Source organism: Sylvia atricapilla, chromosome 25, assembly GCF_009819655.1.
Source record: "Sylvia atricapilla isolate bSylAtr1 chromosome 25, bSylAtr1.pri, whole genome shotgun sequence".
In the NCBI taxonomy this organism is placed as follows: Eukaryota; Metazoa; Chordata; class Aves; order Passeriformes; family Sylviidae; genus Sylvia; species Sylvia atricapilla.
The window spans coordinates 4,039,455-4,049,912 of record NC_089164.1 but is presented as its reverse complement, the minus strand read 5'-3'; the positions used below and the strand labels follow the sequence as shown (position 1 = coordinate 4,049,912).

The window sequence follows — 10,458 nt, the reverse complement described above, 5'->3', positions numbered from 1 at the left end:
CCGTGTCCCCCCGTGTCCCGTCTCCCGCCGTGTCCCCCTGTGTCCCGTGTGCTGCCGTGTTCCGTGTCCCCCCGTGACGCGTGTCCCATATCCAGCCGTGCCCCTCCATGTCCCTCGTGTCCCATGTCCCATCTCCCGCTGTGTCCCATGTTCCGCCGTGTCCCCCCGTGCCCCCCCCCCCCATGTCCCGCTGTGTCCCGTGTCCCATATCCCGCCGTGCCCCTCCCTTGTCCCCCCATGTCCCATCTGCCCCCGTGTCCCGCCGTGTCCCGTGTCCCCACATGTCCCATCTCCCGCCCGGTCCCCCCGTGTCCCGCCGTGTCCCGTGTCCCATCTCCCGTCCTGTCCCGTGTCTCCCCGTCTCCCGCCGTGTCCCTCCATGTCTCCCCGTGTCCCCCCGTGTCCCGTGTCCCCCCGTGTCCCGTGTCCCCCCGTGTCCCGTGTCCCGTGTGCCGTGTCGCGCCCGTGTCGCGTGTGCGGAAGCGGCGCGGGCGGTGACGCGCGGGCGGGAGGCGGAAGCGGCGCGGGGCGATCGCGGGGCGGCGGCGGCGGGGCCGGGCCGGGCCCGGCGAGGCCGCGGGGCCATGACCGAGTACAAGCTGGTGGTGGTGGGCGCCGGCGGCGTGGGCAAGAGCGCGCTGACCATCCAGCTCATCCAGAACCACTTCGTGGACGAGTACGACCCCACCATCGAGGTGCGCGGGGCCGCGGGAACGGGCGGGGGAAGAGCGAGGGGACACTCCCCGAGCCCAGGGCGCTGCCTGGGAGCGGCTCCTGCCCCCTTCTGCCGCGGGCTTCCTACAGCAGCCGCGGGCAGACAGAAAGGCCACCACGGCTCTGTGCAGGGCGTAGGTTCTGCTGCAAGGAGGGTGGTGTTTGTGATACTGTTTTCTTTTTTTTTTTTTTTTTTTTTTTTTTTTTTTTTTTTTTTTTTTTTTTGTTCTACTGTTGAGGAATTTCTTTAATTTCTTTAAAGCAACAGGAGTTCTGTGTTTTGTAACAAAGGATGAGAGCGCTTGGAGAGTCTCATTTAAAATGGGGTATTTTGGGTATGGTGTAAAATGTCCTATTTGGGGTAATATATAAAATATTGGAGTTTTAGATATTGGTAGTTTTTCCTCAGAGACGGATGAGAATCACAAAATCCAGGCTGCTTTGGGTTGGAAGAGACCTTAAATATTTGTCCATTAATATCCTTCCACCCCTTGCCATGGGCAAGGACACCTCCCGCTGTCCCAGGCCGCTCCAAGCCGTGTCCAGCCTGCCCTTGGACACTTACAGAGAACCAGAACCAGCCCCATCTTCTGTAGAACAGCTGGAAAAGCTCCTGCCTGTGTTTTTTCTCATTATTATTTTTCGTTCTGCCCTGTTCTGGCTGCGGTGGACGGGAGCAGGGCAGGGCTGACCGCGGCTGTGTTGCAGGACTCGTACCGCAAGCAGGTGGTGATCGATGGCGAGACGTGTCTGCTGGACATCCTGGACACGGCGGGGCAGGAGGAGTACAGCGCCATGAGGGACCAGTACATGAGGACAGGGGAGGGATTCCTCTGTGTCTTCGCCATCAACAACAGCAAATCCTTCGCCGACATCAACCTCTACAGGTACAGCCGGGCTGCCCCACCTGCAGGGGACACGGGGACAGGGCAGGGACAGTGCACTGTGAAGCACTGAAGTGCCTCGCTGGAGGCTCAGTAATGGACAAATATTAAATCTCCTGCTTCTTGCAGAAAGTTTTGTCACCGTGCTTTTGCCTTGTTTACAGGAGAAGCAGTTTTTTCATGCCCTTTACAGTTTTTTAGCTTTTATTTCCCCACTCACTGTTAGCTTGAAAGAGTTCTGGGCTGGGCCAGTGCAGGAATCTCTTCAGATTTCTCCTGACTTCCTTTCAAGTCATGTTGATAACTAACATAGAAAATGCACAGAATCACAGACAGGGGTGGGTTGGAAGGGACTTTAAAGCTCATCCAGTCCCACCCCTGCCATGGCAGGGACACCTCCCACTGTCCCAGGCTGCTCCAAGCCCCATCCAGCCTGGCCTTGGACACTCCCAGGGCTCCAGGGGCAGCCTCAGCTGTTCTGGGCACCCTCCAGGGCCTCGCCCCCACCTTTAGTCAGTTAAGACTGGGATGGTTTTTAGGGTTTTTTTGTGTTAATCATATCATCAATCCATATAAATATGTCCAAGGGGTACCAAGAGAAAGAACAGTGTCAGACTCCATTCCATAGTGCCCAGGGCCAGGACAAGGAGCAATGGCCATAAACTGAACCACAAGAAGTTCCACCTTAACATGAGAAAAGGTTTCTTTCTCTGAGGGTGGCAGAGCCCTGGAGCAAGTGCCCAGGGAGCTGTGGAGTCTCTGTGTCTGGACATATCAAACCCACCAGGATTTGGTCACCTGCTCCAGGTGACCCTGCCTTGGCCCTTCCAACCCCAGCTGCTCTGGGATTCTGTGGATCAGATGCCATTCACAGCTACAGAATGTCATCTCTAAGGAAATGGGTGACAAATCCAGACTGGAGCTATTCATGGACAGAAGATGATGTGTACAAAGTTCTTGGCCATCCTGCTGACCCCTGAGGCCCTGCTCACCTTTAAGGTGTTTTTGTGGCACCAGCTTGTTTGAATACTGAACTAAATCCGTTTTTATGTTTAGAAAATAATTCCTAATTTATTATTTTTTTTAAATTTATCTTCCTAAAGAGAGCAGATCAAGAGGGTGAAGGACTCGGATGATGTGCCCATGGTGCTGGTGGGGAACAAGTGTGATCTGCCCACGAGAACAGTGGACACAAAACAGGCCCAAGAACTGGCAAAAAGCTACGGAATCCCCTTCATAGAGACCTCTGCAAAAACGAGACAGGTGAGGGGCTCCCCCAGGGCTGACTTCTTTCTGGGAAATGCAGGAATGACATTTTCCCATGTGCTTTTGCCTTGTTTACAGGAGAAGCATTTTTTCAATCCCTTAACAGTTTTTAGCTTTTATTTCCCTACTCACTCTTAGCTTGAAAGAGTTTTGGGCTGGGGCAGTACAGGAATCACTTCATACTCCTCCTGACTTCCTTTCAAGTGGGTCATGTAGATAAATAATATAGAGAATAAAAAAAATTCCCTTGAAGCTACTAAATAAAACTTTAAAAATAACTCAAAATAATAAATGTAACTAAAACCAATAAATTCAGAGATAAAGAGACCTACAGTGGTTTTGTGGAAAATTACATAACAAGAAAAAATAACTCAAGCCCCCAAAAAAGTTTAAAAAATTCACTTTTACTATCAAAACATTCAATAAATACAACCACCAAAACCCCCTCTTAATAAACCTCCAAAACCATAAAAACTCCCAATAAGAAACAAATGCCTGCAAAATAATTCCTAAAAAAATATTTCTTACGTCTTAAATAAAAACCCCATTTGAATGATAATTAAAAAATGCCTTTTTATAAAGTCCCACAGAACACACAGAAAAAAAAAGAAGCCCAGCTACTTTCTACTGCTTCAAATTATGTTAAAAATTTGATTGCAGCCAATTGCAGCACTGTTCAGTGTTGGCAGGAGGAGCAGCAGTTTCAGCTGCTCTCCCAGGGGAGTGGCAGAGGCTGAGCTCGCTCACCCCAGACCTGCTGGGTTCTCTTGGCTCGTTAATGAAAGCCAATTAGCAGATTATGATTGCAGACAGAATTCCCCAGACTGGACTAATGGACTTCTCCAAAGCCTCCTTGGCCACGTGGGTCCAGGCAGCCCTGCTCTGCCTGCAGCAGGGGACGGAGCAGGGAAGGTGCAATTCATTATTGAGCAGCAGCCAGAAAAACCTAAAGAGTTGAATTCTAAGAATTCTAAAATTAGGCAAGGAGTAGCTTGTTTCCTGCATGGCACCTCCCTGAGGTTTCCATGGTGTTTTTAGGGGTTGTTACCCCAGGAGGAGTCAGAAGTGTAAGGAGAGGGTTTGGGACATCCATGTGGGTTTCTTCCTTTTAGGATAAGCTGGGTGCTCCTTTTCCTGTAGAATTGTGTCTTTCCAATCCATTAAGGGGTTCTGGGATGGGCACATCAGTGATTTCAAAAGCTTTAAGGAAGAAAACAGCTGAGCTTGTGTTTGCATTCAGGGTGTGGAAGATGCTTTTTACACCCTGGTGAGAGAGATCCGGCAGTACCGGATGAAGAAGCTCAACAGCAGCGAGGATGGGAACCAGGGCTGCATGGGACTGTCCTGCCTTGTCATGTGAAAAGGTGAGCTGGGACTCCCCCACTTCTTGCCTCTTTGCCTCCAGCAGTTGGTGAGTGTGCCTTAGAAATGCTGGTTGCTGTAGGTGGGGTTTTCCCCTTTTATAGAACTTTTGGTTCCCAGAGATGTGGATCCTGCAATGTTTTAATGCTCAAAAATGAAAAATTTCATCCACGTCACCCTTTTGGCTGGTGGGTGGATGGAACAAGATGATCTCTAAGGCTGCTTCCAACCCAGAGCATCCCATGATTTCCACTGAGTTCAGTGGTGTGATTTTCTGTGTCATTCCTTTCTGTCCCCTTTCTTTGGGAAACCATTTGGACTGTTTGGAGAATGTGTCATTTCTGAAGAAACACCTTGAAATGGGCGTGTGCTCAGCTGTGCTCCTGAGTGATTGACTCCTGCACTGCCTCCCTTGAGCTGGGTTCCTCTGGAACGTGCTGATTCCAGGATTAACCAAATAAAATGGTGCAAATAATGAAACCTGAGTTCCCAACTGAGGGTAATTCCTTTCAACAAGTCCCTGAAAGACGTTGCTCACGACTGTGAAAACAGACAGACCAGCTCAGGACTTGCCCTGCTGCACTGCACATCCACCCCAGAGCTGAACTGAGCTAATTAGTGCTAATTGGAGTTGCCTTTCTGTTCCAGATGCCAAGAAAACGTGGTTCAGGTGCAGCTGCTGGACGAGCCTCGATCCCCTGTGCTGCCTCTCCTGCTGATCCCTGCAGTGTTTTGGTGCCAGTGACAGACCCTGGGCACCAGAGTCAATTAGCACAAGGTCCTTCTCCGTGCTCCATCTGAAGAGAACATCCGTGGCATCTACCTCCCTGCTCAGCTCATGGAGCAGCAGCACCTCTGGATGTGCTGGGATTCTTTCCTCACTGTGTTACCTGGGTTTGTTCAAGAAGAAAAACCAGTCACAAAAGTGAACTATAGAGACTAAATGCTGTGAAAAAAAAAGATGACACTTTACCTCTAGAGTAAAAGCTAGAAGTGCTGTGTGTCCCCTGTCTGTTGGATTCCGTGCAGTGCTGTCAGAGGAGTGGCACAGAGTAATGTCACACGGGGGTGGTGCCACCAGGAGTGCCCCTGTCCCCTCTCAGCTGGGTGTCTGCTCTCTGTGCACCTGTACAGCAAAAGTGCAACATCTCCAGTGCCAGGAGTGCCACCTACCTGATCCTCCATGTCTGTAATAAAAAGGAAAACCTTTCCTAACTAAGTGCCTGTTTGCTAAGAAGATTTGAAGTTGTCCCTTGGGTTGAGGAAAACCCCAAGGACTGGAATTTCTTGGGAGCTCGTTGTCTCAAGCAGGCAAGTGTGGTGTGGCTGATCTGTGCCTGGCAGGATCCTCCAGCAGGAGTTTGGAGGCTGGAAGGTCCAGCAGGCACTTGTGAGACTCTTGGACAAGGGAGGGGACACACTGCATCTGTGTTTTACTTTCTTTGTGGGTGGAACAGTTTATATTCTGTATTGTTTTCCTGCAGCATTCAGATCTCTTCCAAGTTGGACCAAACCTGTCAGCTGTTCATTTTTAACATGAACTGCCAACATTTCTGGGCAGCTTCTCACTAATTAGTCTGGTAACTGGAGGTTGCTTTGGACAGCTGCTATTCAGCTCTCTCTCTAACTTGCAAATTGGTTTTTTCTGAATTATTTTCTTACCATAGACTGTAAAGAGCCTCTTCAAAATGTCTCTAGACTGTAAAATGTAGTTGGGGTTTCCTTGTCAGGGAAGGAGTGTGGGAGGCTGGGGTTGACTCTGTCAGGGTGGCAGAAAGTGGCTGCTCCATCCCTGGAAGTGCCCAAGGCCAGGTTGGAGCAGCCTGGGATAGTGGGAGGTGTCCCTGCCCGTGGCAGGGGTGGGATGAGACGAGTTTTGAGGTCCTTTCCAACCCAAACCATTCTGGGATTCTGTGATGAAGGGGAGAGCTGCCACAGACACCTGAGCCAGCTCCTGATTGCAGCAGCCTTGCAAAATGAGGAAGGAGATGAGTTCAGGGATGGCTTCACAGAAGGTGTGGGACAGAGACTTGTGGAAATTCTGGGCTCTGGCAGCCTCCAGCTGAGGAAATTGTGAGGGAATTGTGAGTTCTTGCAGAACAAGACACCTTCCCCTCATTCCCTGGGTGCACAGGAGTGGTCACTGCTGCAAAACCTCCTTGCAATGGCGTGTCCTGCCCTGGTCCTTGTGCTGCTGGGGCTGGGTTCTGCTGCTGTGCTCGGGCAGGAGAATTCCCAGCTCCTCTGGGAGAGGAGGAGGGAGCCCTCAGCCAACAGAGGGAGCATTTGGTCAGTGCCAGGCCAGCAGAGCTGGGAATTGCAAGAGGCTCCTGTGTTTCAGGTTGTTGGTGTCAGTCACACATCTTAATTTGGAGTGCTCAATTTCAAATGGGCATTAGAAATCAGTAAACAGAGAGAGAAGACTTCTTTCCTTTTAATATTGCTTCCTTCACTACTTACAGTCTTAATTCTCTTCTGGGAATGAAGAGGATCAATCTGCATCACATTTTCTTTATCTGTGATAATCCTTATAAAATACTTTTTGCAATTTATTTTAACTTTGACTGACGTCACTGATAAGAATTAAACCTACAAAAAAAATTAACATAAAATATTCTTTTCCAGCAACATACACACAATGGTTGGGCAGAATTGTGGGGACCATTGGCTGTTTGATTGTTCAGCCCAGAGAAGCTGTGGCTGCCCCATCCCTGGAAGTGTTCAAGGCCAGGATGGAGCAGCCTGGGACGGTGGAAGGTGTCCCTGCCCATGGGATGGGTTTTAGGGCCCTTTTCCAGCCCAAACCTGATCTCATGCTGCAGGTTAAAGGTGCCAGAGGTGCCACCACTGCACAGCCAGGGCTGGGAAAGCTTTGTCAGGAGTTTTGTGTGAAAGGCTTCCCTGTGGCAGGAGATGAAGGTCTGCTCCTGAAGAAATGTGGGCATCCAGTTAACAAAAATACCCCCTGGGAATGAGAAAAAGCTCTTGGGATGCACATTGTGGTCACGTGGAGCCAGCAGGGAGGGGCAGTGGGGAGTTTGTGAGGACACTGAACGGTGACCTTCTGTCACCCAGGTCTGTGGATGGGGTTTGATTTCTTGGGAAAGGCAGGAATTGGTTTCCTGGCCAGCAGGATTGCTCAGAGCTCGGCTGCCTGTGGCCATGGGAAACCTCTGGCATTTGATGTTTGAAGGCTGTGTGGTCAGCCTGGAGAATTATTTGGATGGAAGTTCATCATAGCAAGGCTCCACACTGCTCAGCATGCTCTGGTTGGCATTAAAATGTACCAGCTGGAGCTCCAAAAGCTGGGAATTCTCAGAAATGTGTGGGAACTGACTGGAAAATTCATCTGCTTCTCTTTGCTGTTCCCTTTCTCTTGGGCTCTATAAAACCTGAAAAGGGAAAAAGCCCTGGTGAGGATAGGTCTGTGTTAGTGTCACTTTTGGAACCTTTAGAAGGGTTTTTAGGAATTTTTTTTCAGTTTTTAGGATGCTGCAGAGCTAACCTGCACAGGTGATACTCCCAACTCCATCAGTGTAGTTCCAAATCCAGCAAAAAATACAAAGTCAAGGTGTTGTACTAGTCAGGAGTGTGAACTGAATGGCTGTAATTTGTTTCCAGCTGTCTCACAGAGAGCTCTGGGTTTGGTGGCAGCCAGGAACTGGAAGGACAAAACCCTGTGAACTTTTGGGAAAATGATTTAGAAGCTAAGCACAGAAGGTTTTGCACAAGACAGGTCCCTGGAAAAGATGGTTTAGTAGATTTGGTCCAAATATTGTTATTTAGAACAGCACAACTCTGCACTAGTGCCAAGCTGATTTCACTGCCCTGACTGGGCAGGACAGACATGAACAACTTTTGAGGTAAAATATTAGAAAAGGGTAAAGCACTTGTTCAGAACTTCCAAGTGCCAATGACTGTAGCAGATGTTTCTGTTGCTCTTCCTCTCTGTGCCCCACTCCTTGGTCTGGTTCAAACAACTGCTCAGATTCTGTCCTTGCCAGGATTTGGGATTTTTACCAGGATGTTTAAGCTGCCATCACTTTTAGTGCAGCTCAGACTTCAAATTGGATTTCAAGGAGCCTCAGGCCTGTGGGGGAAGGAGAGCAGTGGAAGTTTGAATCACTTTCTGACCTGTCTGTGCTCCTCAAAAACCCCAAACCTTGAGTGTGTAACCCTCAGGATGGCCAGGAAATGTTGGGATCTGGACTTTTAACCCAAGGGCTAATTTGTTGTTACTTTTGTTTAATTATTTGCTTTCAATAATGCATCTCTTTTGGTTTGAATTGAAGTAAATTATTTTGCTTCTTAAATAACTTTTTTAAAGAATAAACTTTGAATTGTTTGGTTGTTTTCTTTGGGTTCTGGGCACGGGATCCATGAGTGGGTTACAGGAGGTTTATCCCAGTGCCTGTGGGGTGTCTGTGGGGTGGGATTTACTCCATTCTGTCGTGGGGCAGGGTCACTCTATCACAGATGTGCCCTAGAGCAGCATCATGAGCAGTGAGAGTGCCCTTGAGACCTGTCTCAGGCTTGGTCCAGAGTCCAGTTTTAATGACTTCACCAATCTGCATCTTGTGCTGCTGCTGAATCTCTGTTTGCAGTGGGGTCCCTCATTCTGACTTATATTAAAAAACTGAGAGGGAAGCTTCTTTGTTTGATATTCCAGTGGCAAAACCAGCTATTAAGCTACTGCTGTGCCCAAATCATGCTCTGTTAGGCTTTTAAATTGCTTGATTCAGTCTTCTAAAATACTTCCCTGTTGCCTTTCCTCCTGCAAGAAGGCAAATTGTGTCAGACCACACAGTCAGTAAATGAGCTTCAAGGGTATTTCTCCTCAGACCTTGTGTCAGGCATCTGAAACCTGGAGTTCAACGTGGGTTTTGTGCCAGGAATTTAAAAACAGCCCCCCAGGAACAGGGACACACAGCTCCTGCCACTGCAGCTGCAGCAGTCACTGCCTGTCCCCAGAAGAGTCACACCCTGAGGTCGGGTTGGGGCTAAACCTCAGGGGTTTCTTGGCTTGCTGGGAAGGTTTCCCTGCCATGGGTTTGTTCCCTGCACCAGCCTGCTCCTACAAACCAGCTCCCTGCTGAGAAACTGCCTTTGGTTGTGCCCTGGGCCAGAGGCTGATTGCAGCAGCCTTGGGGGATCTGTGCAGTTGGATGACTGAGGTGGGGAGAGGAGAATTTGCAGAGGGTTTCCCCAGTGCTGGGTGAGTTGATCCAAGGCCCAGCACAGCCAGGAGTGCCCTGCTGAGATCCACCTTATCCCTCTCTGCTCATACTCCTCCTCTTCTGGAATTTAAACCATTTTCTAGCTGAGTTTGCCCCATGGCCTCTATCAGGGAGCTGCCCCTGTGCTGTGGATGCAAGGCCAGGCAAGCTGGAGGAAGATCCTGCTCAGTGAGCCAAGGTGCCAAATTTCTGCCCCATCCACCCATTTCCCCTTGGCTGGAGCTGGGCAGAACGAGGGCAGCTCAGGGGTAAAAGAGTGAGGGTTTAGAGCCACTCCAAAACCTCTGGGTGTGAATCACTCACTTTCCAGCTGAAAAAAGAGTGGGAAGACAGGCTGTTTGTGCCAGTCCTTGAGTTTGCACAGGCCCTGGATCTAACTTTAGCTCAGGCTTGACTCAGATTTCCACCATGAGCCCACTCAAGCTGACCCTGTGATTAAAAAAGCTGAGGGATCAAGAGTCTTCTCTTGAGGAAGATGACCTCTGTATCCTAAAGGTTATTTTTGGTTTCAGATGTAAATCCCAAAGATCTCAAGGAGGGTTAAGGGCAGATATTATCCTTGTGGGAGAGCAAACAAACTGGAGACAGATTTTATGGGCCTTGAATGAAACAGTTAAACAATAATGTGGTGTGGAGACTCTCAAACTTGAGGATGGGTGAGGGCAAAAAGAATTCAGAACCTGAAGATTTTATCAGCATGAGAGGAAAACCAAAGCTGTGCCAGCATCTCAGCTTTGCTCTGCTGCTGCACCTCTGCAGACTGCAGAGGGAGGGAAATTTATATTCTTGGGGAATAACAGGGAAGTGGGGGTAAAATTCCCTAAATTCTGGAATGTCTCAGTTGCCACCCAACTTGTTTTGAAGTTGTGCCATCAAATAATGGGCATATCTCTTCCAAGAGGTCATGGATGCTGTGGAAATTATCCCAGCTGGAGAAGCTGTGCCAGGTCTCAGCTCACCTCTCTCCCCTGGCTGTGCCACAAGATTCCTGTGCT

The 10,458-nt window shown here is 49.4% G+C and overlaps 2 protein-coding genes across 2 annotated transcripts in view; one reads left to right on the top strand and one right to left on the bottom strand.

Moving 5' to 3' along the window:
• OLFML3 (olfactomedin like 3) overlaps positions 1-10,458 on the bottom strand; it is a 289,605-nt gene that overhangs the window by 133,290 nt on the left and 145,857 nt on the right. The gene's annotated exons all lie outside the window — the stretch shown is intronic.
• On the top strand, positions 513-5,441 carry NRAS (NRAS proto-oncogene, GTPase). Its single transcript, XM_066335617.1, has 5 exons — positions 513-695; positions 1,423-1,601; positions 2,702-2,861; positions 4,105-4,228; positions 4,875-5,441. Exons 1-4 carry the CDS (start codon positions 585-587, stop codon positions 4,222-4,224), a joined length of 570 nt encoding a protein of 189 aa, XP_066191714.1. The 5' UTR covers positions 513-584; the 3' UTR covers positions 4,225-4,228; positions 4,875-5,441.

What these genes read in the sequence shown, in the direction of transcription:
- NRAS (XM_066335617.1), top strand. Translation starts at nt 585, where the DNA reads ATGACCGAGTACAAGCTGGTGGTGGTGGGCGCCGGCGGCGTGGGCAAG. An exon ending in AGTACGACCCCACCATCGAG is followed by an intron (nt 696 to 1,422) that starts GTGCGCGGGGCC and finishes GCTGTGTTGCAG; the next exon opens with GACTCGTACCGCAAGCAGGT. An exon ending in GCCGACATCAACCTCTACAG is followed by an intron (nt 1,602 to 2,701) that starts GTACAGCCGGGC and finishes ATCTTCCTAAAG; the next exon opens with AGAGCAGATCAAGAGGGTGA.